The sequence below is a fragment of the Drosophila navojoa genome, chromosome X, assembly GCF_054131105.1.
Source record: "Drosophila navojoa isolate 15081-1374.11 chromosome X, UAZ_NAV_1.0, whole genome shotgun sequence".
NCBI lineage: Eukaryota > Metazoa > Arthropoda > Insecta > Diptera > Drosophilidae > Drosophila > Drosophila navojoa.
The window spans coordinates 22,667,778-22,694,699 of NC_142895.1; the positions used below are offsets into that span (position 1 = coordinate 22,667,778).

At 37.8% G+C, this 26,922-nt stretch overlaps 1 protein-coding gene across 4 annotated transcripts; it reads right to left on the bottom strand.

Moving 5' to 3' along the window:
• Nucleotides 1-3,669: 3,669 nt before the first annotated feature.
• On the bottom strand, nucleotides 3,670-26,830 carry fs(1)h (female sterile (1) homeotic). 4 transcript variants are annotated; one of them, XM_089264155.1, is made up of 10 exons: nucleotides 25,141-26,830; nucleotides 22,326-23,844; nucleotides 21,393-21,551; nucleotides 18,529-18,648; nucleotides 18,319-18,450; nucleotides 7,911-7,960; nucleotides 6,735-6,864; nucleotides 4,188-6,606; nucleotides 3,937-4,102; nucleotides 3,670-3,861 (listed from the first exon to the last, which is right to left on the bottom strand). In XM_089264155.1, exons 1-10 carry the CDS (start codon nucleotides 26,557-26,559, stop codon nucleotides 3,796-3,798), a joined length of 6,180 nt encoding a protein of 2,059 aa, XP_089120281.1. In that variant the 5' UTR covers nucleotides 26,560-26,830; the 3' UTR covers nucleotides 3,670-3,795. The 4 variants fall into 4 exon arrangements, with proteins under 4 accessions (XP_089120281.1, XP_089120280.1, XP_089120283.1 ...); XM_089264154.1 differs by having other exon boundaries at nucleotides 21,381-21,551; nucleotides 25,126-26,830; XM_089264157.1 differs by lacking the exons at nucleotides 3,670-3,861; nucleotides 3,937-4,102; nucleotides 4,188-6,606; nucleotides 6,735-6,864; nucleotides 7,911-7,960 and having other exon boundaries at nucleotides 17,693-18,450; nucleotides 21,381-21,551; nucleotides 22,326-23,829.
• Nucleotides 26,831-26,922: the final 92 nt, after the last annotated feature.

Below are 26,922 nucleotides of genomic sequence, written 5' to 3' on the forward strand. Positions count from 1 at the left end.
TTTTTATTTTCAATTTTCGTTTTTTTTTTTACGTTTGTCGGCCCGTTTTTGTTTTTTACTGGTTTTTTTATTGTATTTTTTTCTTTTCTTTATCATTAATACTAAGTGTACGCATTAAAGGTAATATATATATATACATACAAATGTGTATATATATGTATATATATTATTTAATTGTTAATTCATTCATTAATTGTAGGCTTACTAAAAATTGTTAATGTTTGTTTCGTTTTAATCAGCTATGTTGCTTCTCAAATTATATAATTACGATCTACTACTACGACCCAAAACTGGGTTTAAACGAACAACAGCTTCATTTTCGCTTGTTTCTTCCTCTTCTCTCTGCTCTTCTACACTCATCTCTTTCGTACTGGTTCCCTCTTTTGTTTTTGTTTTTAGTTTAGTTTAGTTCTAGTATTAGTTGTAGTTTAGTGAAGTTCTTAGTAAGTTTACATTTTAGTATGTTGTGGTTCAGTTTAGCTTTTTATTTTGTTTTATTATATATTTATTTGTTTTGTTATTTTTTTGTTTATGCATCGTATAAGGCTAAGACGTTTGCTAAACTAATCTCTTGTATTTGCATTTGTTTTTCGTTTATATTTTACATTTGAAATATTTTACAGTTTTATCGCGCTCCCTCATTTATTAGTTAACAAAGTGTCGACAACAATTATTTGCTAAAATGCCAGCGCCTGGTTTAAGGCTACAAATTTCATATCGTTTCTCGTTTAGAAACATCCATGTGCTTGTGGGCGGGGCGGGGGGCGTGGCAGGGAGGGCTGTTAAAATGTGTTTTAATGTATACAGAATTAGTGTTTTGTTTTTGTTATAGTTGATGCATGTTTTTTTTTTGTTATTTATTTGGATATACGAATAGTAAGGAAAACTTTTTGCATTAATTTGTTTTAATTCTCGTATCTTTATTTTTGTTTATACATATATATATATTTCTATATATATATATATGTATATATACACATGTATATATATTTTTTATTGATATTTTTCTTTCATTCTTCATTAAATGCTAAAATTAATTATAGAAAAAAAAGTTATACATATATATATATATATATATTGAAATACATGTATATATATATATATAGTTAAAAAAAGCTAATTTACACAATTAGAAGTGACATCTTTAAGGGGTTGCGGGGTTAATTTGGGGGCATAACAACATAAGTATATAGTGGGGACGTGTACTAGGGGCGGGGGAGAGTGTATTGTAAGGGCCTTGTGTGGTATTGTAACTTGTATACATGTTCAATAAGTTGTTACGTAAAAGAACTCACACACACACACGTGCGCACACCCACACACACACACACACTTATATTTATATTCACTTTCCGCCTGACATATATATATATATATATATATATATATGTTTATATACAAAACAAAATTAACTTTTTAGCAAAGGAAGAGTGAGATGGAAATTACAGTTAGATTCGCAAATAAGTGATATTACTATGCGATCGCAGGTGACCCGCATTACGTTACACAACACTACTACAACTAAGACAATATGTAAAATTGTTACTATGTGTGCATATAATATATATTCTATTTTCTATTTCTATTTATGTTTCAATTTCAGTTTTATTATTGTTGCACACGCTGAACGTCTTTAAGCCGCACTGGTTAGAATAAGGTCAGGAGCCATACAATAAGCACTAATTAAATGGAGTTTTTGACTATTCGACTGGCCCATGGGTAAATATACCTCATATGCGCCAGTCGCATAACTGAAGATCTTCATGGAAGTACAATATATTTAAAAAACAAAAATATACATTAAAAAAAAAATTGGAATCTGATTTTATTGCTAGAATTCAAGTGTAGAAAAAAAAAATATAAATATATATATATATATATATATATATCTCTTAATCAGCTCATCATTTCGAGTTATCAGAACGAAAACGAAATCCATATCTCGCCAATGACTTCAGCATCAATAATATTTCTATGGCAGCTATATAGATGTCGTATATATATTTATATATATATATGCTCTAAGCTATATGTGTATATGTATAACTCTGTGTTTTCTAATCATTTCTCGTTTGGAATCCGGCTCTAGTGTGGCTTCATAAGGGCACAAAACAAAACTGCGAGCAATATGTATGCCAGTGCAGCAAAAACGAACAGTTAACAATTATTTAAGGCTCTCAAGGAATTTGACATTAAAGACAAGTGAATGTTACGAACCCTTTGCGAGTTCGATTTGTATATTTTATATATTGCATATAGGTTTTTCTTTTAGTTTTAGTTTTTGTATTTTTGTTTTTTATGTTTTTTTTTGGGCGGGAGCGGGATTAAAGCAAAAAAAAAAAATAGGTGTGTGGGTGTGTGTTTCTCTATTCTCTATTTACTATACAGTTTGATGTGTTTTTTGTTTATCGCTTTGCCTTGCACTCATGTGATGTTTCAGCTTATGTTTTTTTGTTGTTTGCCTATTTTTAGGTTTTTCTAATTGAACGCACACACACACACATTCACTCACTCATTCATACACTCACTCTCTCTTTCTCACACACACACACAAAAAACACTTTTTGTCAATATTTACGAATTGTTTTGTTTTGTTGTTACATAAAAAATTTCGTTGCTACTTAAAAACTAACTTTGCACTTAAATATATAAGTATATACTATATACCATAGTATATATATATGTATATATAGTATATAAGTTTCTTTTGTGTATTTACCTATGCATATGCGTGTGTGTGTGTATGTGTGTGTTACCGTACGTGTGGTATATATGCTTATATATACGAACTTTTGTTAACAATGTTTCTTCTTTTTTTTTGTAATTCTCTATTATGTTTGCTTTTTCTCTTTGTGCACATACACTCCTCTGAGTGTACGTGTGTGTGTGTGTGTGTGTGTGTTGTGTAACTAAATTATATAATGTAAAATCTAACTGGATGTTCTTGTTTCTTGTTTATGCACTTAATTGTTTAAATTAGTTAACAAGTATAAAAAAAAATTAATTGCTTAAACGTAGAATTTAGAATCTTAACGCCTAAGGATAATCAAATATTACAATGCAAGTATCAATAATAATAATAATCATAATAATAATAGTAATATTATATTAATAATATTGTTAATAAAAAAAAAATATATATTATTTATTTAATTTGTTTTCTTTTTTTTTGTGGGTGTGTGTGTTTTTGTTTTTGTTTTATAACCAAAGGAAATTTGCCTTTTTTTGTTAGTGTATTCTTGTGTTGTCTGTATAAACGTGTATGTGTGTGTGCGTGTGTGCTTTCCTGCTTGAATCTATACACAATGCATACATACATATGTACATTGCTAATGGTATGCATACCATGTGTGTGTGTGTGTGTCTGTGTGTGTGTGTGTGTGTGTGTGTGTGTGTAATTGTAGTTGATTTAACATAATTATAATTACTTCGAACATTGCTTATGTTTAACAATTATAACATTGTCGATGTTGTTGTTGTTGTTGTTGTTGCTGCTGCTGTTGTCGTGTGTTGTTTGTACACGCACTTCTTAAAATGTATTATTTTTTGTTGCTTCTCTTTTTTGTTTGTTGTTGTTGTGCCAGCCTAACTTTGCTGTTGTCAACACTCTAGACTTGTTCTTCCCATTTCTTGTCATTTTTGTTGTTGTTGTCCTTCTTCTTCTTCTTCCTTGTTTTATTCACGGTGTTTTCTGTGGTGATGCGACCGCCGTCTATGTGAATGCAATCTGGGTCCACCGCTATGAGACTTGCTGTGGGATCTGCTTGTCGACGACGCAGCCGTCGCGGCCGTTGCCTACAGAGTCTCTTCAAAGGCGGCCATGAGATCGCTCTGCATGTTCATATCGATTTGTCCAGCCATCTGCATAGAAGATCAAGAAATATTAGAGAAACATCAATGCGGATTCTACATCTATCCAAATCTCTGTCTATTTACCGCTTCGCGTCTGCGTCTCTCCTGTTCGGCGCGTCGCTGCTCCGCCCGTTTGGCAGCCGCACGATCCTGCGGCGATGGCTGCGCCGGCGAATTCTGTCCCTGACCCGGCGACGCCTTAATGTCGTCCATTCGCGATATCTGCGGCTGCACATCGTGCACGCTTTTCCTATACAAATGAGGAAGAACAAGAGAGCAGGATAATGAATGAGTTGCATGGATGACCATCAGGAGGTTTCTCTTTGACCACTAACCGTCCACTTTCCATGGCACCCAGTGGTGAGGCAGCCAGCACTGAGGCAGAGACCGCTGCGGTGGCTTGTGCCGCTGCCGCAGCAGCTGCGGCCGCCGCTGCCGCATGCTGAGCCTGGGCACTGCTGGCGGACTGATGCCCGTTGCCGGAGGCAGTGCCACCGATTGAGGCGCCACCACCAATGCCCAGATTGCTGCCGTTGCTGCCGCTAGCCGCACTGCCGCCGCCACCGCCAGCACCACTGCTGTTGCCGCCGCCCTGGCTGCTGGAGCCGGTGCCAATGTTGCCGCCAAGACTGCTGTTGCTGTTGCTGCTGGCCGCCCCGCTGCCGATGCCGCCGCCGCTGTTACTATTGCTGCCGGCATTGGCCAGGTGTCCGCCACTGGCGCTGCCGCCGCTATTGGCGCCACCGCCAGCAGCACCACCGCTGCCGCTGCCGGCACTGCCAGGTCCATTGCTGTTGGCCGAGTTGCTGCTGTTGTTGCCGCCGCTGCTGCTGCCGATGCGCGATGCATCTGTGGCACTGCTGCTCGCCCGATCGCGTTCACCGCTGCTCTGCGAGCCCGACTGAGCCCCCGAATTGCCGGCATTGTTGTTGCTGCTGCTGTTGTTGCCGTTGTTATTGTTGTTGTTGCTGTTACTGTTGCTGCTGCCAACACTGGCTGGATTGCCAGCCACATTGGCGAGCGCAGCAGCAGCCGCCGCCTGTGTTGCTGAGACTGCCGCCGCCGCAGCAGCAGCAGCAGCAGCGGCCGCAGCTGACGCTGACGAGGAGGATGAGGAGGACTTGTGATGCTTGCGCTGCTGCTGCTGTTCCTTCTCGGCAGCTTCCTTCTGGTGCTTCTTCTCCTTCTCGGCCGCTTCGAGCAGCTTGAGGCGATCACGTTCTTTGGCTTTGTTGCGGAATTGCTGGAACGAGTCCATGGCCGGCTTGGGCTTGCTCGACGTTGTCGCCGTGTTCTGCGGTGAGCTGGCCGATGCCAGCGACGACCAGGAGCTGGCATTCTTTAGATTCTGTTCAACAGTCTTGAACACCGGGAAGCCGGCGTGTGCACCAACGCCGTGCATCTTCAGATCGGAGGGCGATTGCTGTGGTGGCAGCACCTTCTGATGTTGCTGCTGCTGCTGCTGCTGCAACTGGTGCTTGTCGGGCGGGCTGGGCATCATCGATTCAATGGGCTTCGGTATGATTAGCATTTTGTTGGCCGCCTGACTGCCGACCTGATGCTGCTGCTGTTGATGGTGATGTTGCTGCTGTTGGTGATGGTGTTGCTGCTGCTGCTGCTGCAGTTGTTGTTGTTGCAACTGTTGTTGCTGCAACTGCTGCTGCAGCTGCTGTTGTTGCAACTGTTGCTGCTGCTGGTGGAGCTGTTGTTGCTGCTGCTGCAACTGCTGCTGCTGCTGATCACCATCCTTGAGCTTGCCACCCGCATTGCCCATCATCATGGCCATTGGCATCGTGTGATCCAGCAAGCTGGACGAGGACATATTGAGATTATCGAAGCCTGCCATTCCACTAAAGTCGGCCACATTGTAGCCATTGTTGTGCGCCTGCTGTTGCTGCTGCTGCTGCTGCTGTTGCTGCTGTTGCGTCTGATGGCTGTGCTGCTTCTGCTGGTAGGCAGCCGTGGCCAGGTCCATGTTGAAGATGCTGTTGTTCAGCAAATGGTTGCCATTCATGCCGGCCACATTCTCCACGCTCTTCGTCAGCAGCTCGGTCATGTAGTCCATTTGCTGTATCTGCTGCTGTTGTTGCTGTTGTTGCTGCTGCTGCTGCTGTTGCTGCTGTTGCAGGGCGAATTGCTGTTGCTGCTGCGCCGTCTGCTGCTGATTGCCGCCCGGCTGCTGCATCAGGTGCGCCTGGTGGGCCATCAAAAAGTTATCCGTCAGTGAGGACTTGCCCGTGGAGGAGGCGCTAAACTCCAAGGAGGCCAGCGACTGCTCCACGGGATCATCGAATTGCGGTATCTGCTTGAGGCCGGCCGCTAGCGAGGCGCTCGACAGGCCATCGCTAACGCCCATGCCCGCATTGCTGTTGCTGTTGTTGTTGTTATTGTTATTGTTATTGTTGGCATTACTACTGCTATTGTTGCCGGTGGAAGCGAGCGCCGCTGCCAGCGCCGCATGGTGATCGCTCGCCTCGGGCTGCTTGTGCAGATTGCTAGCAATCCGTATGCCACCCACGCTGCCCGCCGCCGCCTGCGCAGCAGCGCCAGCTGCCGCTGCTCCGCCATAGCCGTGCGGCGGTATTCTCGCAGCAGCGGACGCACCCGTATTCATTGCAGCCACCCCGTTCTTATGATGGCCCGACGAATGCAGCATACTGCCCGGATCGAAGCTGCCGCCACTCGACCCCGTCTTGTTGTTGTTGTTCATCATGGCCGCTGCGACCATCGTATTGGCATTGCTCAACAGGTTATCTGGGATGGGATTGGATCGAATGGAATGGACACAATTCACGCAACAGAAATGGATATATGAAAAGGAGGTAGATGAGAACGAGATGAGTCCAGTTTAGTCACAATGTCAATGTGATCGATCTACTCACTCATTTGATGTGTGGGCGTGGTGACATCCTGCATGGTGTTCAGCAGCTGATCCACATGCTCCAGATGCATTTGCATTTGCTGATGTTGTTGCGCCGTTGGCATATTCGTCATCATACTGCCTATGAGACTCTGAATTTACAAAATGAGAGGCAATCAACAGAGAGTGTGTGTGAGAGAGAGATAGATAGAGTGGATGATGATGAAAGAGGCACAGTGTGATTACTATTGGAAACACACACACACACACCAGTAGAGACTTACGAAGAGAAGCTCTTATTATAATCTATAATATTAACTGTATCTATCAAGATCTACCCAATTGAAGCTCAGAGAGTTCCGAGATATTGGATTAGAATGTAGCTTGCATGCTTATTGCTAAGGATTGAGCTGTAAAGCTTTTCTAGATGCTACTAATATCTATAAGGCTTTTAGCTAAACCCAAGTCTTCAAATACGTATCCCTATAAAACGCTTATATAGCTGTTTGGACTATTGGAGAAATGGAATTTAGCATGTAAAATGAAATACTACTGAGAAATCAAATACTATTTAGGTCTATTTAGAGTGGAAAAATCAAGCGCTCCAAAAGAGCTGACATCTCATAGGGTGTAAGGATCATTGAGAGCAATACAGGTGTATGCTCCAAAGTTGCTGTTACAGCAAAAATGATAAAGTTGGAGTGTCTGAAAAAAGCGTCTATAGACTTTTCTTAAATGAGATTAAACACGGACGTTAATTCAACGAGCAGCTTTCGTTCTATAACGAGGAACGTTTATGGATCACTAATTATTATCATCATTATCAATCCTACTCCTCTCTGAATGAAGAAATCTTAACAGATTCTCTATGGCCTAGAGCACGACATAGAAACGGTGGTTCACAATATAAACGAACAGTTCACAATAATAACATTGGGAACATTTAAGTGGAATGTTGATCTTTGTTAGATATATCCATGCAACTATCGAAAGCTATGTCATTACGTTACGTTACGCAACGTTGCGTTACGTTAAATTTAAACAGCTTCACGTTTTACGTATTTGATGGGCTTTACTCGATTATAATTACGATATTCATTCTATCAAAGTCTATATTGTCCCGCCTCATTCCGTACCCAAATCACGTGTATATATAGAGCTTAGTTTAATCATATATCTGAATGCTACGGCTACTTACTTGCGGATCACGTGGTTTTTTCTTGCGCGGTGGTCGATCGTCAGCATCGCCTGAAATTTTACGATATTCAATATTAGTAAATTGTCGAAATTATTGAAAAAAAACAAAATATATTTTTTTGTTTGTTGGTTGATTAAAGTGAGCAGGAAAGTTTAGGAGGTTAACGTTAGAGAGCAATAAATAAATAAATAAAATTTATTATACATATATATCGAACGAGAGTTATGTGAGTTATGTGGGTTAAAATTAAGATAAATGCAGGAAAATATTAATTGAATTAAAAGTTAGGTTTAATGTGAGCGCACTTACATACATATATGTATGTATATACATACATATACATATACATATACATATACATATATGTATATATATACATAGATATATATAAGCTATAGCATTTATATATAGTGTGCGTATGTAGGTTTTTTTTTTGTATATGTTTGTGTGTGTGTGTGTGTGTGTGAATGAAAAATACCTCGATACAATTGTGGAGAACGCTGAAACCAATGTGAAGCAATTGTCGTTGGGTGGAGGGGGAGTTGGGGGCAGGGGGAGACGGGCGCAGCATTTACGGGCGGGCAGAGATTTGATTTCTTTTTTGTAGTTGTATTTTTTTTTTACCAACTCTCACTACCCTGACTCCCTCCTCCTCTCTCTCTCTCTCTCTCTCTCTCTCTCTCTCTCCCTCGCTCTCTGCCTCTTTCAATGTCTGTCTGCCTCTCCGCCCACTGCCTCTTTTCTCCCTCTCTCTCTCTCTTTCTCTCCCCCTCTCTCTCTCTCTCTCCCAAGCCTAAACTCTGTAAAAAGTAGAAAGAACTGCCACGGCAAAAGAGAGAAACGCAACCAAAGCCAGCCAGCGCACAAGAGCGGATCATCAACCAACCTTTACATATCATATATATATTGTTTATATATATATATATATATTTTACATATTTCATGTCGTTTGTTTTCTTCTTTTTTTTTAGTATATTATTTGAAACGGAAATTAAAATGTTGTTGAAAGAATGCAGAAACACACAGTTGTATATATTTTTTTTGTTTCTTTTTAATAAACATTTTTCTTTGTTGTTGTAATCATTGCCTTTTTTTTAGTTTTTTGTTGTTGCGCTGCATTTTGTTGTTTTTGTTTTTTTTTTTTTTTCATCTCTTAAACATATTATTTATTGTGTTTTAATTATTATTTTGTTTTCATTCTTAGCAGCTGTTTTTTAATATTAAATATTATTTTTACTATAAATATTTGTAGATATAGGTATAATGTGTATGTGTGTGTGTGAGTGTGTGTTAGTGTTATTGTTAAATTTGCAAATAATTTATAATGCGTCTTTATGCTAAGTGTGTGTGTGTGTGTGTCAGTTGTTTGCATGTGTCTGTGTATGTGTGTGTGCGTTTATCGTCTGTTCTCTGTTTTCCTCTCTTCTAATTTGTTTCCTTTTTCTTTTAAGTTTTCCTGCCCTATTTTTATGTTGCCTTTACCTAAGATTTTTACTATGTTATTTGCATTGAATTGATTTTATTTTATATATATATTTTTTTTTATAATTTGGCTTTACATGTGTCTGTGTGTGTGTGTCTATCTCTCTGTGTATGATTGTATGGGCATAAAAAAAAACTTTTGCTTGTTTGCTGTTGAAACCAAAAATGCATTTTTTTTTTTGCTTAAAAATTTTTTTTTTTTAGTTTTTTTTTTACAAGACTTTGAGCGTGTTTACATATGTGTGTATGTGTGTGTGTGTAAGATGTTTTGGGTGTTTCTTTCTAACTCACTTTCTTTTACTCTCTACTCTGTCACTATATCTTGCTTTCTCTCCCTCTCCCTCTCTCTTTACCTACTCGTGTTATGTTTTGTTGTTGCTTCTAGTCTTCTGCTTCTGCTCCTCGCTAGAAAACAATTTCTTTTTTTTAATATATAGACATCTAAAAGATTTAGAGGCCAAACAAATCTAACGTAGAGTAAAAAATAAATTGTAACATAATTTTTTTGCGCATTTTTTCGGCATTTTAAAAATAATTAATATAATTTTCTTTTTTGAGTAAAAAAAAAAATTTAAAAAGGCCTAAAAATTTTTTTGTTTTTTTTTATTAGTTGTATGTGTGTCATTTTTGTGCAGGTGTGTGTATTTTCGTTATCTATTAGCAAAAAAAAAATTAAATAAATAAATAAAAAAAATAATAAAATCAAATATATATATATATAGAACAATATATACATATATGTAATTTCGTTTGCTGTTGTTGTCCTTGCGTGAAATAATGTTGAAACATGGTTTTTGTTTTTATTTTGTATTTTAATGTATTTATATTATTATTATTATTATTGTTGGTGTTGTTGTTTTCTGCTTTGCTGCTGTTTTCATTTAGTTTAATATTAAAATTGTTTTATATATTTAAATTTATTTAATGCAATTTGTTGTTTACGTTTTAATTCATTTCTATATATTTTTGCTTTTTCATTTTGCTCTTTTTTTGTTTGTTTTTTTTTTTTTTAAGAGTTTTTTTTTATCATTACTTTTTTTTTTTTTTTTGAAAAAACGTGCAAACAATGTGTAAAGGGGAAAGCCGACAGCCGAAAAATAAATAATAAAATGCGTTTTGAAAATACATTTAATTATTTGTTTTTGTTTCTTTTTTTTTAAACCTTCTCTTTTTTCTATATATATATATATATATGTATGTATGTATGTATATATCTGTGTACATATGCCTGTACATACCTAAACTATATATATATAAGATGTATATATATACACATGTGTATATACACTGCACGGAGTCCAAAAACAAACTCCATGCCTCGACATTTTCAACTAGAACTTGACTCTGATTTTTCATTCTTTTCTTTTCTCATATATATATATATGTATTAATATATATTTTGTTATTTATTTTTGCAGTCTGTCTGTGCGGTCTGTAGATTTCTTGTTTTCTTTAGTTTTAGTTTGGGTTTACAGATTTTATTTTATTCTTTTTTTCTTGTTTAACTTTACTTTTTTTTTTTTTTACTTTCCTCAACTTCATTCGCTTTTCATTTAACATTTAGTTGGTGTCTTTTTTTCCCCGTTTTCTCTGCTGCTGTTGTTGTTGTTGTTGTTTTGTTTTAAGGTTTTAAAAAAATGTATTGCTTGTCTCATATATATATACACATCTAAAGTATATAAATAGATCATAATTCCGCTCGATTTGCTGCCCCTGTGGCGTCTATAAATTTATTTTTAGTTATTAACTAATTTACGAGTTTCCCTTTATCGAATTTCTTTAACTATTCACTCGTAACTGCAGCTGTCTGTATGTATATATGTATATAGATTCTGTCTGTGTCTGTGTGTGTGTTTAAGATTGATTTGTGCTTGCTTGGAAGTAGTTTACAGTTAGAGCTTCAAATTGGAAGAGTACAGCATACTTTAAAAATTAGAAAACAAATCACATTTAACGGCAAATACAATGAACATACAACAAATTGTTTTTCCTTTTCTTTTTCATTTCTTTTCCTTTCCTTTCCTTCCCTTTCATTACGTTCCCCTGACCCGCCCCGAGCCGATGGAATTCATTGAGATATCAAGCAAACTTTAAGCACTGTGCATAGTGGGCAGAGCCATACGAAATATGAAATCAATTTGTGTATTGAGCACATATAATATTTAAGCCCAGCATTACGCCTTTGTGTGTGTGTGTGTGTGTGTGTGTGTGTATTTGTGTTGTTTTTGTTAATTGTTTGTATCATCATTTAATTTTTGTTAATTTTGTATCTAGCTAACTACTTATATAACACCCTTACCCTCCCCACCCGCTTACCCCATCCCTTGTCCGCTCTCTGAAACAGTCAAGCTAATTCTCACTGTATTTTTGCTTACAAATTGTTAATTAATTAATTAATTAATATACGTATTTGCTAATCGTTGATAATTGGTGTTGTTGGTTGACTTTTGTAATTTGTTTGTTTGTTTTTCTTTCTTTCATTCGTATTCTTTTATCATACTTTCTTATTTTTACACATTGTCTGCAAGTGTATTTTTAATATCAATTTCAATTTCAATTATTTTTCATTGGCTTTTTTTGTTTTGTTTTGTTTTTTTTTTTCGTATTATTATTATTATATTTTTTGCTTATTTTTTATTTACTATTTGTTTAAATAATGCACATATGAATTGTGTGAGTGTGTGTGTGTGTGTGTGGTTGTTGTTTGTATGTTTTGAATTTTATCAGTGTTTCATAATTTGCTATTATTTTTGTTGGATTTTATCTTTGTTCTCTTTAAAGAGTTATAAAACATATAAATATATATGTTTATATCATATTGAAACTGTTTTTTATATATATATATATATATATAAATCTATGTATATATACACACATATATATACTTACATACATATACATATACATAAGCTGCATTCACGCTCTCTAATGTCTGTTCGTACGGTGAATGCGCGAGTTCTTGTGTTTGTAAGTGTGTATGTGTGTGTGCGTGTGTGTGTGTGTGGGAGAGAGCTCGCACTAGTCGCCCAACAAAGTAGGCAACAGCTGAAGCTGAAGCTGACTGCTATAAAACAACGCTTGCGCGACAATACAACCCATTGCATGACAGAAAGCTGATTGACATGAGCGCGGACACAACGGAACATTCAAATATTTCGAAGCACGCGCAGCGCTTGCAAAGGAGATTTGAATGTACAAGAAGTGCACGGCAATAGATAATTGAGAGCATCTACAGAATTCCATACTATCATCCCTGTGTTTAGTATTTGAACACAAAGAAAATAAAACAGAGTACAATAATAAATAAATTACAAATAATTAGATAAACACAAACCAGTGTAAAAAAAAATGTAGAATAAAGAGCATTAAATATACAATATGCAGAGACAGAGAGAGAGAGAGAGGGAGAGAGAAAGTGATAGAGTGACTAACAAAATACGACACATATATGAGTAAGAGATACAGATGTGGATCCGATCCACATGGAACTGTGTAAAAGTCAACTTGATTGATTGACTGCGATTGAATAATTGATGAGGCAATTAAAAATGCATTAAAAATTACAACACAAATTAACAAACAAATAAATAATAACTAATTTGAATATGTGTGTATACGTGTGTGTGTGTTTAAATCTCTGTTGTGACTAAGAGCGTGATTGATCGATTGATTGATTGATCGATATCAATATAGGTTGTTATGCACCTTGTTCACAAATCACAATTGACTTTCCCTTTGAAAATGAAATATGAGTGAAAATGTAGAATTAGATAAACGTTATCGTAACACTAAATATATATACTCATATATATTAGGATATAATATATATATATTAATATATATTATAGAGACTCTTTCAGGAAAGCATTAAAAACTAGCAATGATTGCAGTTAAGAGCGTAGATGTGTGATTGTGTACTAGAAAACTAAACTATGCACTACTGATGGTATAAAAAAGATCATATATATATATACATATATATATGATGTGTGTGTATATGCATATGTATACACACACATATATATATATATACAGATATATAGTACGTACATAGAATAATTTCTATTCATGCATTAATATTGTGAGCTTCTATTTGATGCTTCTCTCAATCTTGTGTTCTCGTTACTATATTTATATTTATATACATATACATATATATATATATGTATATATTTGTATATATATACACATACATATACATATACATGCATATACATATATAATATATAGTCTTTCAATACTTCTGCATTGAGTGTTTTAGATGAGTTCATTTAATTACTTTCTGTTTTTTTTTTTGTATTTTTTTTTTTTTTTTTTTTTTTTTCGGTTGGTAAATTGATTGATTGATTGCTTGGTTGGTTGATTGGTTGGTTGGTTGGTTGGTTGAGTGGTTGGTTCTCTTTTTCATTACTTTCTTTTTCAGATTGGCTGCCCCCAATACACAATTGCTTCACGATTTTTTCAGCATATTCTCATAATAATCATAATAATAATATTGGTAATCATAATATAATGTTGCTTTTTTTATGTTTTGTTTTTTGTTTTTTTCTTTTAGTTTTGTATTGTTTTTGTTTTTTTTTTTTTTTTTTTTGCAATAGACTTAAAAATATGTAGAGCTTTTGCATACGTAAGCTTCCATTTCTATTTTTTTTTTTTCATATCGCTTTAAGATAAACTTGTTAAACTTTCTTTGCTTCTTGAATCATAGATGTATATATATACAAATATAAAGACATATATATATATGTATATACATATTTGTATATATGTATATAGATATATATATTTATTTAAGAGCTGCTGTATGGTCAGACACAACACACTACAAGACATACATATGCATGTATATACATACATATATATGAGTGTGTCTGTATGGATACATATATATATATATACATATGAATGTGTATTTATATAAACAAGTTTTGTGTTTTTTTTTGCTGTTTTTGTTTTTCATTTAATACAATTTTTAATACCTAAAAATGCTTAAATAGAATATCTATAATCATATACATATATATATATAATATAGTAAATATATACGTATAACTAGACCTAAATATATATATATATATATATATATATATATATATACATTACTTTACGATATATATATATATATATATATATATATATATATTTATCGATAATCGTTTTGCAGTTATATGTGATTGTAGGTCTATGTCTGTGTATGTCAGTGTGTATGTGTGTCTGTGTGTGTATATATATACGTCTGTGTGTGTATGCCTGTGTGTGCATGTGTGTGTGTGTGTGTGTGTGTGTGTGTATGCAGGTTTTAGCTAGTTAAAATAAATAAAAGAATTCGCAATCAAAATCTTTAGCCAGGAATTTAGTAATTTCTACAGCTGCCGCTATGCTGACATAACCTCAACTAATCCGAAAAAAATATATATATATATATAAATACAGATATAAATAAAATGTTCACTACAATTTGTTTAACAAATTGAAATGCTACTAAATTAACGGATTAGCTCTTGACATTGAATTTGTTTTTGTTTTTTTGTTTTTTAAATTGAAATATGCATTGATATTTGAGATTTTGTAAAAAAAAAAATTACACGCGTAGCGTTCAAATCCATATATACAAATGTTTAGATATACAGATATATAAAACGCATATTGCACTTTAACGTGAACTTTGTTCTGGGCATTTAAAAAAAAAAAATATTTTTTTTATTTTAAAAATTTATTGATTTTTCTTTTTTTTTTTTGCTTTAATGACTCTGGCTAGACAGACACAATGGCAGCTAGATTATAATTTAGTTAGTGTAATGGCTAAGCACACTCAAACCTACACACACACACACACACACATACGCGCGCGTGTGTGCATGTGCGTGTGTAACAATAATTTAACACGCAATCAAGTATTTATATATTAAAAAAAAAGAAACAACAAAACAACACTGCACAAAAGCGCCATCTAGCGCAAGGCTCACTCACTCACTCACTCACTAACTAGCTCGCTCGCTCGCTCCCACTCTCTAGCTCGCTATCTATCGCTATCTCTGTCACATCCATTCACAACTTTTACACGCTCAACTTTGTATTATTATGCATCCGGTTTGTATGCTCCTTTAACTAGGCCTTAACACAAAATTATCAACTAAAATAAACAGAATGTAGACCTAAAACTAAATCATATATATATATATGCATATATATATATATATATTGTGTATATATATTATAAACTGTATGCCTATTGCGAAATTTAATTAAGCCAATAATTACTAAACTTTACTTTCTGTTCCATTTTCGTACGCGACTTTTCAATTACATTACAATTCTCCTGATCATTGCATTTATGAATGCATATAAATTTCTATGTATAAATAGTAATTATACACATATGGTCAAATTAATAGGTGTGAATTTTTTTTTTTATTTAAATGGTGATAACATCTATATTTTTTCATATATTTTAAAAATTCAACTGGCAGTCAAAAATAGACATATCTCAGAATAATAAAAGCAAAAAAAAAGTTTGAAAAATAATAACGTTTGACATAATTTTGGCAAATATCACAAAATACTCAAAATTTTGCTGGCCACATTAATAGGTGTATTTTCTTAAAATAAAATATATTAAGAAATCAAAGAGTTTTTAAGTAAGCAAAGATAGTATTTTCGTTAAATATAATTAGATTTAAGCATACAAATTTTTATTTGCAACATTTTAATAAAATTAGATGGTCCGTGAAGTTCACTGCAGTGCTGAAGAGAGAAACCTCGCTCGCGAGCTTCGTGAAGAGGATAAAACTTATGAATGCATTTTCTCGCTTATGGGACTATCGGAGAACTTCGTCACAAATACCCTTAAATCAAAAAAAGACAAAAGGAAGCTGGGTTTCCGGCGGAATACTACCGCAACCGAAGATTCCCGTATAGTCACCTTGGCGAAAACGGGTCCTTTTCAGTCGTAGGGGCCAATTCCCAGCGAAATGGGGCATACGGTATCAGAAAAAACTATTCGTCGACGGCTATTAAGCTCGGATCTACCTGGGAGAGTTTTTCGAAGAGTTCCTCTTCTGCGTGGATCAAATATTCAGATGAGCAAACATTTTGCTCAAACTCACAAGGCCTGGGTTGGCTTAGAGGGAGAGCGTAAATGGAAGAATATTCTCTGGAGTGATGAAACAAAAAGAAATTTGTTTGGGAATCACTCAAATATAAATGTTCGAAGACCTAAAGGCAAAGAATTGGATCCTAGATATACAAAAAATACGGTTACGCACGTAGGAGGCGGCATAATGGTTTGGGACTGCTTTTCATGGCATGGGTTTGGAATCGGACCATCACCCATTTCCATAATGGACAGATTCCTGTAAAATGAATTATTGAGTAGTGTTATGCTACCATATGGCCACGACAACATGCCTCTAAAATGGAAATTCCAACAGGATAACGATCCTAAATAGGACTCCCCAGTAGCTAAGGATTGGTTTCAGGGAAATAGAATTGATGTTTATGAGTGGCCAAGTCAGTCTCCAGATCACAATCCAATTGAGAACCTTTGGGGACACCTAAAAAGACTCATTTCCAAGACTATCTGCTTCAATTACACCCAATTATTGGATCTCACTCAGGAGAAATGGAGCGCCATTCCCGTGGAAAGGTGTAGAAAGCTAATGCCGTCTATGCCATCAAGGATCAACAAAATCTTTGCGAATAAAAGCGGGCATACGGGGTATTATCCCCTTTAATCTAAATATAACATAAATATTTCACAATATTTCCAAAATTTTAATTTTTTTTTTTTTTTAATTTGTTAGGCACACCTATTAATGTGGCCAGCAAAATTTTGAGTATTTTATGATATTTGCCAAAATTATATCAACCGTTATTATTTTTTTTAGCTTTTTTTTGCTTTTATTATTCTAAGATATGTCTATTTTTGAATGCCAGTTGAGTTTTTAAAATATTTGAAAAAATATAGACGTTATCACCATTTTTTCACAAAAAATATTTCACACCTATTAATTTGACCATATGTGTATGTACGTAATGATGTACTATAACACTAACGCTGCAGTTGTACCTCTACTACACCCCCTCTCCCCCCCTTCTCACCAACCACCGGCTTCTCTATTGCCCACTTTTAGTCTTTGCTGATTATACTTTTTATCATCTTTAAGCTAATTTCTGTTCATTTCTCATCATACATGTAAATATATATACATATATATGTGTGTGTACATGTGTGTGTGTACCATACCACTTTGTTCCGTTACGTTTCGTACTGTTGTTTTCTATATATATATATATATATCTTTCTTTTTTTTCTTTTTTTTTTTACCGCGAGCTTGGCTTACAAAGAACTTTGGACTTAAAACTGATTTCTTTCCATAATAATATTTGCTTTCGACTAACTTTTCAGCTTAATTTGTAAAATTAAATCATAATTAAATTCAATATAATAATAAACATAATTGTAATAAAAAAAAAATTATGTGTTGCATGTTTTTTTTTCTTTTTGTTGTTGTTGTTGTTGTTAAGCACACACGTATATGAAAAGCAAATACGTGTGTGTGTGTGTGTGTTTTGTGAATGTGCGTGGGTGTGTGTGTGTGTGTATATTATGTTGTCGGTATTGTTCTGTTCTGTATCCGTCCGTCTGTCTGTTTGTCTGTCTGTCTCTGTGTTTCATCTGAGTTGTTGATTTTCTTTTTTCCTCTAGTTGTTGTTTTTCAATCTTATAACATTTCATATCAGATATATATAAATATATAAATATATATATATACATATATATACATATATATGCATATATATACATATATACACATATATATATATATACATATCGACTTTTGGGGGTCTTATATGAAGTAAAAAAATATATATAAAAAAAAAAAAAAAACAAACAAAGAAACAAACAAACAAAACGCGTCCTAACCTGCTTCACTGTCGCTCGAGTCACTCGAACTGCTATCACTCGAACTCGAGGACGATGAATCGCTGGAACTTGAACTAGAGGAGACAGGATTCGCTGGCTGCACAGCCTCGACTTTGCTAGACGTTGTCTCATCTGCAAACAATCAGAGAAGATGCGAGATTAGTTAACATTTCGATTTAATGGCCAATTGCATTTGAGATATAATTTTACCTTTCTTGGCTGTTTTCTTGCTAGCGCCCAATTGGCCAGTTACGTCCTGTAACCGTTTCTCCAATTCTTGTTTCTTTTCGGCCATTTGCTCGTCCTTTGATTTACCGGAAGGCTTTTTATCTGTAATACGATAATTGAGAATATTCATTTAGTAATTGCAACAACAACAAATTCTACAGCCCAAGACTGACTCAATGCGGTTAGAGAAATGAGACAGTAAGCGACATAAATATATATAAGTATATATATTTACAAATATGAATATAGAGTGGAACAGAGATAGCAGACATAGGTGAATAGAGATAAGGACTTAACTGAAAAACAGGGCAAAAAAAAAAAACAAAAATTTAAAGCATGCTTTAGAGCGTTTTCCTTGATTTATATATCTATGTGGATATATATTACAATCCATCTAGTCAACGGACAGACAGGAATGACGCATGCAATGTTATTGGAAAGATTCCGTTAAATAGCCTTGCAAATGAACCAATAATTCATTCTATGCTAACTTTACTTGGTACACAGATCACATACATAAGGTAGGTGTAATAGATGTATATCTATCTATATATATAAAAGAGAGTTGTGTAAAAGTGTTCCTCCACTTATAGCTCGAGATCTGCTGAAACGATTTTCATGGTTTTTAGATTTGTTGGAATGCGAATACTTGAAAAACGCGTTTTTTTCCCTAAAGATTCAAATTTCCATTACTCATATACTCAGTAGGCTTGCTAACACTGACAGTTTTCGGTCCTGCTCTCACATTATACAATAGTATAGAAGTAAATAAACAAATTTAGTCAGTCAGTCACGTAAATTCATGTAAATTATTTATATTTATATTTCTCGATTGTTTTATGTGGTTTTGTGCGAGGGCATATCCAGTATTACTATTAATAAAAATTCCGCGTCCTAGAAGAGCTAATCTTTCCCGGCGAATCCATGATGCAATTAGGCAACGGAATATCGCGAGTCAATTTTCTGACGAAGAACGAGAAATCGCCCGAGAAAGGCGCCGCGTTAGTTCCCAGCAAAGAAGGGCCTTAGTTCGTGCTTCTCAAAGAGGAGCAGCCCGTGAAACGGCAATAAGAAATGGTTTAAGAATTTTATTATCTGTCGATTTCCGACAAACACTACCAGTAATTCCAAGATCTACTGCTGCCGGCCAAATAAACGCTTGCCTCAAAGCATCAAATCTGTGGCAATATGCAACCAAACTTCAACTGTCTGTAAATATGAGCGTTACATTGTTGAACCATCTGCTGATGATTTCTCGAAGCCATTGCTGAATATCGATAATGGCCGTATTCCTGTTGACGAATCGAGTGGCTTGATTTCATTTGGATGACCTTAATTTTATAATTCAAAATAAAATCGTTGGTGCTCTGTATTCATTCAAATCTATCGACTGTGTAACAAACGAAGAAGAAGCCACTGAATTTTTGAACTCCTTGGATGTGCCTGGTTTACCACCGCACAACTGAAGGTTGGCTCGGTAGTTATCATGCTTAAACCAAAACTGTGCAATGAAACGCGTTTGGTGTTAAGAAAGGAAACTAAAATTTAAAGATGAGCAAGTTCTTATTCCTAGGATTCCGATGATCCCAACAGATATGCCCCTTGAGTTTAAACGAATTCAATTCCCGATTCGTCTCGCCTTCGCCATGACGATCAACAAATCACAGGGCCAATCTTTGACTATTTGTGGCCTCAATCTGGAAAATGCGTGTTTTTCTCATGGTCAATTGTACGTGGCATGCTCACGTGTTGGCAAACCATCCGCACCTGAGCAAAAAACAAAGAATGTCGTTTACCACAAGGTGTTTGAATGAAAATCCGATTAATAAATTAATCAGAGTGTATCCCAACCTGAACAACATTGCTTTCAATCAACTATTTTTCACCTGGAAATAATGGATAGGGCAATGCAACGTTTGCCGGGCCAGCTAGTCATATATATATATGTGATGCTTTGCAACTTGACTCTCCCATATTAAAAACAAACTATCATCATCTGCAAGGATATTTAGATCTTCGGGGCAGACCGAAGAGAGTTCTTATATTGGTTAATTGAATTCTCCATAAGTTATGAGGGGGAAAAAGAGGAAAATGTTATGAAAAATTAATTCATAAAAATGGGGGCTGGAAACTTGGGATATTTCTATGGGATTTTCTTGATGGCTGCTTAAAGGGATTTGAATTTTTTTTTTATTATTATTATTATTATTATTATTTTTGAGAGTTTAGCTAACTAAACATGTGACCACTAAATATTTGCTTGTATATATAGTTTGTCTTTGTCTTGAAATTTGGAAAATCAACAAAAATATCAAATGCAAACAGCAAAACCCAACAGAGCATTCCCATCCAACAATATAAATTTGAATGGGAACAATTTCATAGCATTGGCTGTTCTTGCTGTTCTGTTGTTGTTTTTGTTGTGATTGATGACATACTTGTTGTTGTTGGCATAGTTCTATTTTTGGTAATTGATTTGCTTCTGTTCTTTTCTTTGCCTTTTTGCTTATCGGTTTCTTTAACTTTATCTATTTGTTTTTCTTTTTCTTTATGTTTTTCTTTTTCTATTTGTTTTTCTTTTTCTTTTTGTTTGTGTTTTTCTTTTTGTTTTTGTTTTTCTTTTTCTTTATGTTTATGTTTTTCTTTTTGTTTATCCTTATCTTGATTTTGTTTTTTATTTTGTTTTTTAATTTGTTTTTGATTTTGTTCTTGATTTTGTTCTTGAATTTGTTCTTGATTTTGTTCTTGAATTTGTTCTTGATTTTGTTCTTGATTTTGTTCTTGATTTTGTTCTTGATTTTGTTCTTGTGGTCTCGGTTTAGTTACAAACTTACAATATGGCTTACGTGTTTTTTTGCGCAAACACGACGCCACATAGCTTTCAAGCTCGCGCAGCGTCGACGGCTTCAGTGTCTCGAAATCGATCTCAATCTCATCCGGATTCGAGTCGCGCAGCGATGGCTCACGATTTTGTATGATGTGTACCACACGTCCCAGTTTGTCGCCTAGATGAGAAGAGAGCACATTTTAGTTACAATTTCTATATTCCAATATTACATACATATATACGTAGTATATATTGATCAATACTATCTGTAAATCAGTTAACCTTTGGGTCTTATCTATCACATCTATCTATTTAATATCTATAAATGTCTCATATTCATTTATTATATATTTTAATATATTCAATTTTCTAGAGTACTACTAGAAATTCTTTCTGATACTTCCATATATATCAAATTATTATTCATTATGAGCTGTTCCTCCAGAAGCTATCTTCTCTAAGCTATCTATATGTATATCCCTTTTTTTTGGATTGGACAATTAGATCAATTTGATTCTCAATATAAAAATATCAATAGATTCACAATAATCGAAATTCTTTAATCCATCTTTAATCATTCAATGTATTTCGCGCTTGTCCAACACTGTTCTATTAATTTTCAAACTAGAAACTCTTTCTGAAACTGCTATTTCTATATATAGATTATTATTCATCACGAGCTATTCCTGCAGAATCCATCTTCTCTAATATATCTATCTATATTCATTTCTTTTGGATTATCATCCAGTATAAAAGGTCAATGGATTCTCAATAATCTAACTTCTGTAACCTAACTATCTATCTACCTTTAATCAGACTTTTCTAATATATCTATGAGACTTGAAATCAACTTTGATCTGACCCTCTTCCATCTGTTTATCCATGTTTGATCGCATATATAAGATATATATATAGATATGTATATAGTGATTGGGATATGTGTGCCACTCACCTGGCAACTTGTTAATGTCTAGGGAGAGCTGTCGCTTCTCATCGTAGGACATTGGCTTGGCGGTGTCCTCCTCCTCGGAATCAAAGTTCATCACCTGGCTGGGCTTCTTTTTGCTGCTGCCACGGGCACCGGCACCGCCGCTGGCACCACCGGCATTGGCGCCAGCTCCAGCGCTGGCGTTGCTGCTGCTCTTGGTGCGTTTCGCACTGTTGCTGGCGCCGCTGCCACCGCCGCCGGCACCGCTGCCGCCACCGGCTGAGGCGCCACCCGCTCCAATGCCAGCCGCACCAGCAGCCGCACCGCTCGCTGCATTGCCGGCAGCAACGCCTGCGCCGCCCTTGCCGCCGCGCTGTCCCTTGACCTTAGCACCTTTACTGCCACCGCTGCCGCTGCCGCCGCCTGCACTGCCGGCACCGGCAGCCGCCCCAGCTGCCAGTGCGCCCGCCAATGCACCGGCCGCCGCCTTGCCTCCGCCAGCCGCCACGCCCGCTGAATTGACGCCGGCCGCATAGCCCGCTCCGCCAGCGGCACCGCCGCCCGTCAGCTGGCTAATCGCCATGGCCACGTCGTGGACGTGCTGCAGCGATGGCGCGCCGGGTACTCCGCCAGCCACGCCCACACCGCCGGCACCCACCAGCGAGCTGCTCAACAGGGCCGACAAATTGGCGCCCGCCGCACCGCCAGCATTCAGTCCAGCCACATTGGCGGGCAATGTGACGCCGCCATGGCTGGCATTGCCAGCGCTGGCCGCATGCGGATGATGGCCACCGGCGCCGCCAGCACCACTGCCACCACCGGCGGCGCTGCCACTGCCCTGGCCCATGCTCTTCTTCTTCTCCTTGAGCTTTTTCTTAGCCTTCTTTTTAGCGGACGCCTCCTCCACCAGCTTGCGTATCTCCTCCTGGAGACCGAGCAGCTTCGATTCGAGCATCTTCAGCTTGGCACTGCGCTCCTCATCCGAATTGGATTCGTTTTCCGAATCGCTGGATTCCTCGCTGGATGAATCGCTGGCATCATGCTTTGACGTGCTCGAATAGCCGTGATGATGATGCGCCGCATTCGCAACGGGCTCATCGGGTATATTCGCGTATCGCATCTCAAAGACATCCTGCAGCTTGCGTCCCATCGCAACGACATCGTGATCTGGCGGATTGTATTTGTAGCAATTGGTGAATATTAATCGCACATCGGCCGCAAATTCCGGCGCGCTCTTATATTCGCGATTGTCCATTTTACGCTTAACGGTGCCCAGATCCATGGGCTTCTTGATGATATCGTGATAGTCGTGCAGCCCCAACAGCTCAGCATCGACGGGCTTGTAGAAGGGCCAGGCATAGCCGGAGTGCTTTTTGGAGAACAGCTCCTTGAGTATCTCATTGCATGATTTAAGTGCATCCGATAGTTTCTCCTTCGATTTGGCACCAGCAACGCCCCCAATGGCACCGCCGGCAACCAGACCAGGCACACCAGCGACACCCAATGGTGACATTGGATAGCCCGAGCCCTGGAATGTAAGATCCTTTGGTTGGTTTTCAAATTGGACGATTTCGATTGGTCGATTGGGCGATTGTTCGATTGTTCGATTCGTGCGTGGTATATGTGCAATGGCGATAACGATATAACGATGATTGAAACGAATTCAAAATAATAAATTGAAAGTAATACAGAATGGAGGGAAAAGAAAAGAAGCGATATAAATGGGTTAGAGCAATCAAAAAATGGTTTATCGATCAGTCAGTTGGTATACACATATATTATATATAATTATAGGCATATATACATAGATACATTTATGCATTAGCATAATTAGAGCCGAAGAGCAATATCGATAACTTCGATTATAGGTGAATATCATTGTTGTCTCTATTAATCGATATCGAACGTCGATTGTAACTGAATATCATTATCAAATGCATTGTCTCTATTAATCGATATCGATATTTATTGCTCTTCAGCTCTAAAATGCATTTCGATGATCTCAATTCATAATTGTAAAAGGCAAAGGCAGCGTTTAATATATAGGCTATTTTGATGAATGTTTTACTTGTATTTCGTGTTGTATTGTATGTGTGTGTGTGGTGTCTGACTGTGTGTGTGCGTGTGCGTGTGTGTGTGTAAGATTGTGTTAGTGTAGAGTATCAAAGTTTGGGTTTTGTGTATTTCTGTGTCTGCTTGTGCTGCTCTACGAATAAACTACGGTTTAATTCTGGATAAATTGTTTAAAGAATTTGTTATTTGTTTGCAATATGCCTTAGCCTAAACAATAAGCACAATGACTAGCGTTAACTGGAATCGGTGGGTGGAATTATTGGAGCTACATTGAATATAATCTTTCTACTATTTTAACATGAATTTGCTAAAGCGAGCAAGCGCATTCATTTTCATAGTCTATATATATACGATCTAGCTTTTCTTTCACGATTGACACCAGGAGCTATCGAGGTCTTTATAGATATCTAAATCGATTAGAGTGATGAACGAGATCAAGGAGCATCTAATATTATTCTTAAAGTCTTGGAAGGGCAAATCTACTAAAGCCTATATATATATACTGAACTGGGGACACGCTTTATGGATCGATAAATTCAACAATCGATAGCTATTACTACTATTGCAAGCTGTAAGCGAGCAACATTTATGTCAATCCTTGCAACTAGTCCATGTTTTAAGCATTTGTGTACTTGTATTAAGCACATCACACACACACACATACACTCTCACACACACACAAACACATATATATATATATATACACAACAACAATTGATGAATTATTGAACGTCTGTCCATTGCCTCTTACCTTTTTGCCAATTACCTGACGATTCGATTCCCGCCGCGTCGCTATTTTGGCCGCCTTGGCGTCCATTTGGGCGTAGGGCGATTCAAAGGCATTCGCCGTCGGCGTCGTTGTGTCCGCCTTCCGCTTGACGCCCTTCTTCATTTTGGCCGGCTGCTGTGGGGGTATCACCGCATCCACAACCCCAACACCGACGCCCGCCGTACTATTCACGTACGCTTGCACCGCATTGGCTGCATTGACTGCGGCCGATGGTATTGTCACACCACCGGTGCCGTCCAGGGCAGCTGCTGCGACAGCGGCCGCTGCTGCCGCCTGTGCTTGGGCGACCGCCGCAGCTGTTGTCGCCGCATTGGCGTCGAGCAGGGAGCTGTTGTTGATCGATGTCTGTGGGCCGGCTGCACCATAGCTGTTGCCGCCGCCGCTTTGCGCAGGATTCAGTAGGCTGGCCATGGCCGCATTGAGCACGGCTGCGTTTGTTGCGCCCGGCCCCGCCCCCGCACCCGCTGCTGCAGCCGCTGCCGCTGCCATCGCCGCAGTGGTCGTTGTATTCGTGCTGCCTGGCACCGTATGCGGCGGCATTGTGCTTATCGGTGGTATGGACGGTGTAACGCCTCCGGCTGTTGATGAAACCGTGCCGCCCATGGCGGAGACTGGCCGGGCGTTGGCTGCTGCTGCGGCTGCCGCAGCAGCTGCTGCTTGAAGGGCAGCCGCTGCTGCCGCCTGTGCGGCCGCTGACGTTGGCGTCGAGACGCCCGCTCCAGATGACTGCGACAGGCCGCTCATCTGGGTCAGCTGTGAGGATTGCGCTGCCTTCCCACCGGCTGTTGTCGATGTGCTGGTCGCTGTTGCTGTCGCTGCACTAGAGCTGCCAACACCACTGCCGGCACCGCTGCCCGATGAGATGGCAGATAGCCCACTGGCACTACTGTTGGCTGCCTTGGATGTGGCCGGTGCACGTTGCTTCTTTTTGCCGCCCTTGGCCGTGACAGGCTCCAGCTCGATCTCCTCCTTGGGCATCGATTCGATCTTCTGCAGAAATACCTTCTCCAGCGTTTGGGCCATCACAACAACATCCTCGCCGGGCTTATTGTACACATAGCAATTGGTGAACATGGTATTGAAGTCGTGAATGGCCTCCTTCGCCGACCAATAGTAGTTGTTCTCCAATCGCTTCTTAATCGTACCCATGTCCATTGGCTGTTTGATTATCTTGTGATAATCGGGCAGGTTCAGTTTCTTGGCGTCGACCGGCTGTTGAAAGGGCCACGAGAAATGATGTTTCCAAATGACCTTCATGACTGTTTTAATCAAATATTGCAATTGATTTGTATTCCGTCCCGGTCGGTCCTGTGGCGGCACAACCGGCGGCTGTACAATACCATTGATGGGCTCCACAGGGGGCTCATAGCGTGGCGGTGGTTCGTTGGATGACATTGTTCTTGATGTATCTCTATCTTATAGTGCTTGCTTGTTCTTGATTGTTGTTGATAATTAGATCAATTAGTTAAATATGATGATGATGATGATGCTGCTGCTGCTGCTGCTGCTGTTTTTTGTTTCTGCTCCTCAAGTTGTTGACTGAGACGGCCGACGCACACACACCACAACCGCAGCACACACGCCCGGGGCCGTCTCGTCCTGCTCACACGTCCTGTTCTGCTCGCCCCGCTGCTCAAAGCAGCCAATGATGATGCACTGCTCGAGAAATGCAGAAGTTTCTGTTTGGCCTTCTATTGCTGGGCCTGCTCCTCCTGCTAATCCTGATATTCCTACTGCTACTGTTGCTTGTCGTCCTGC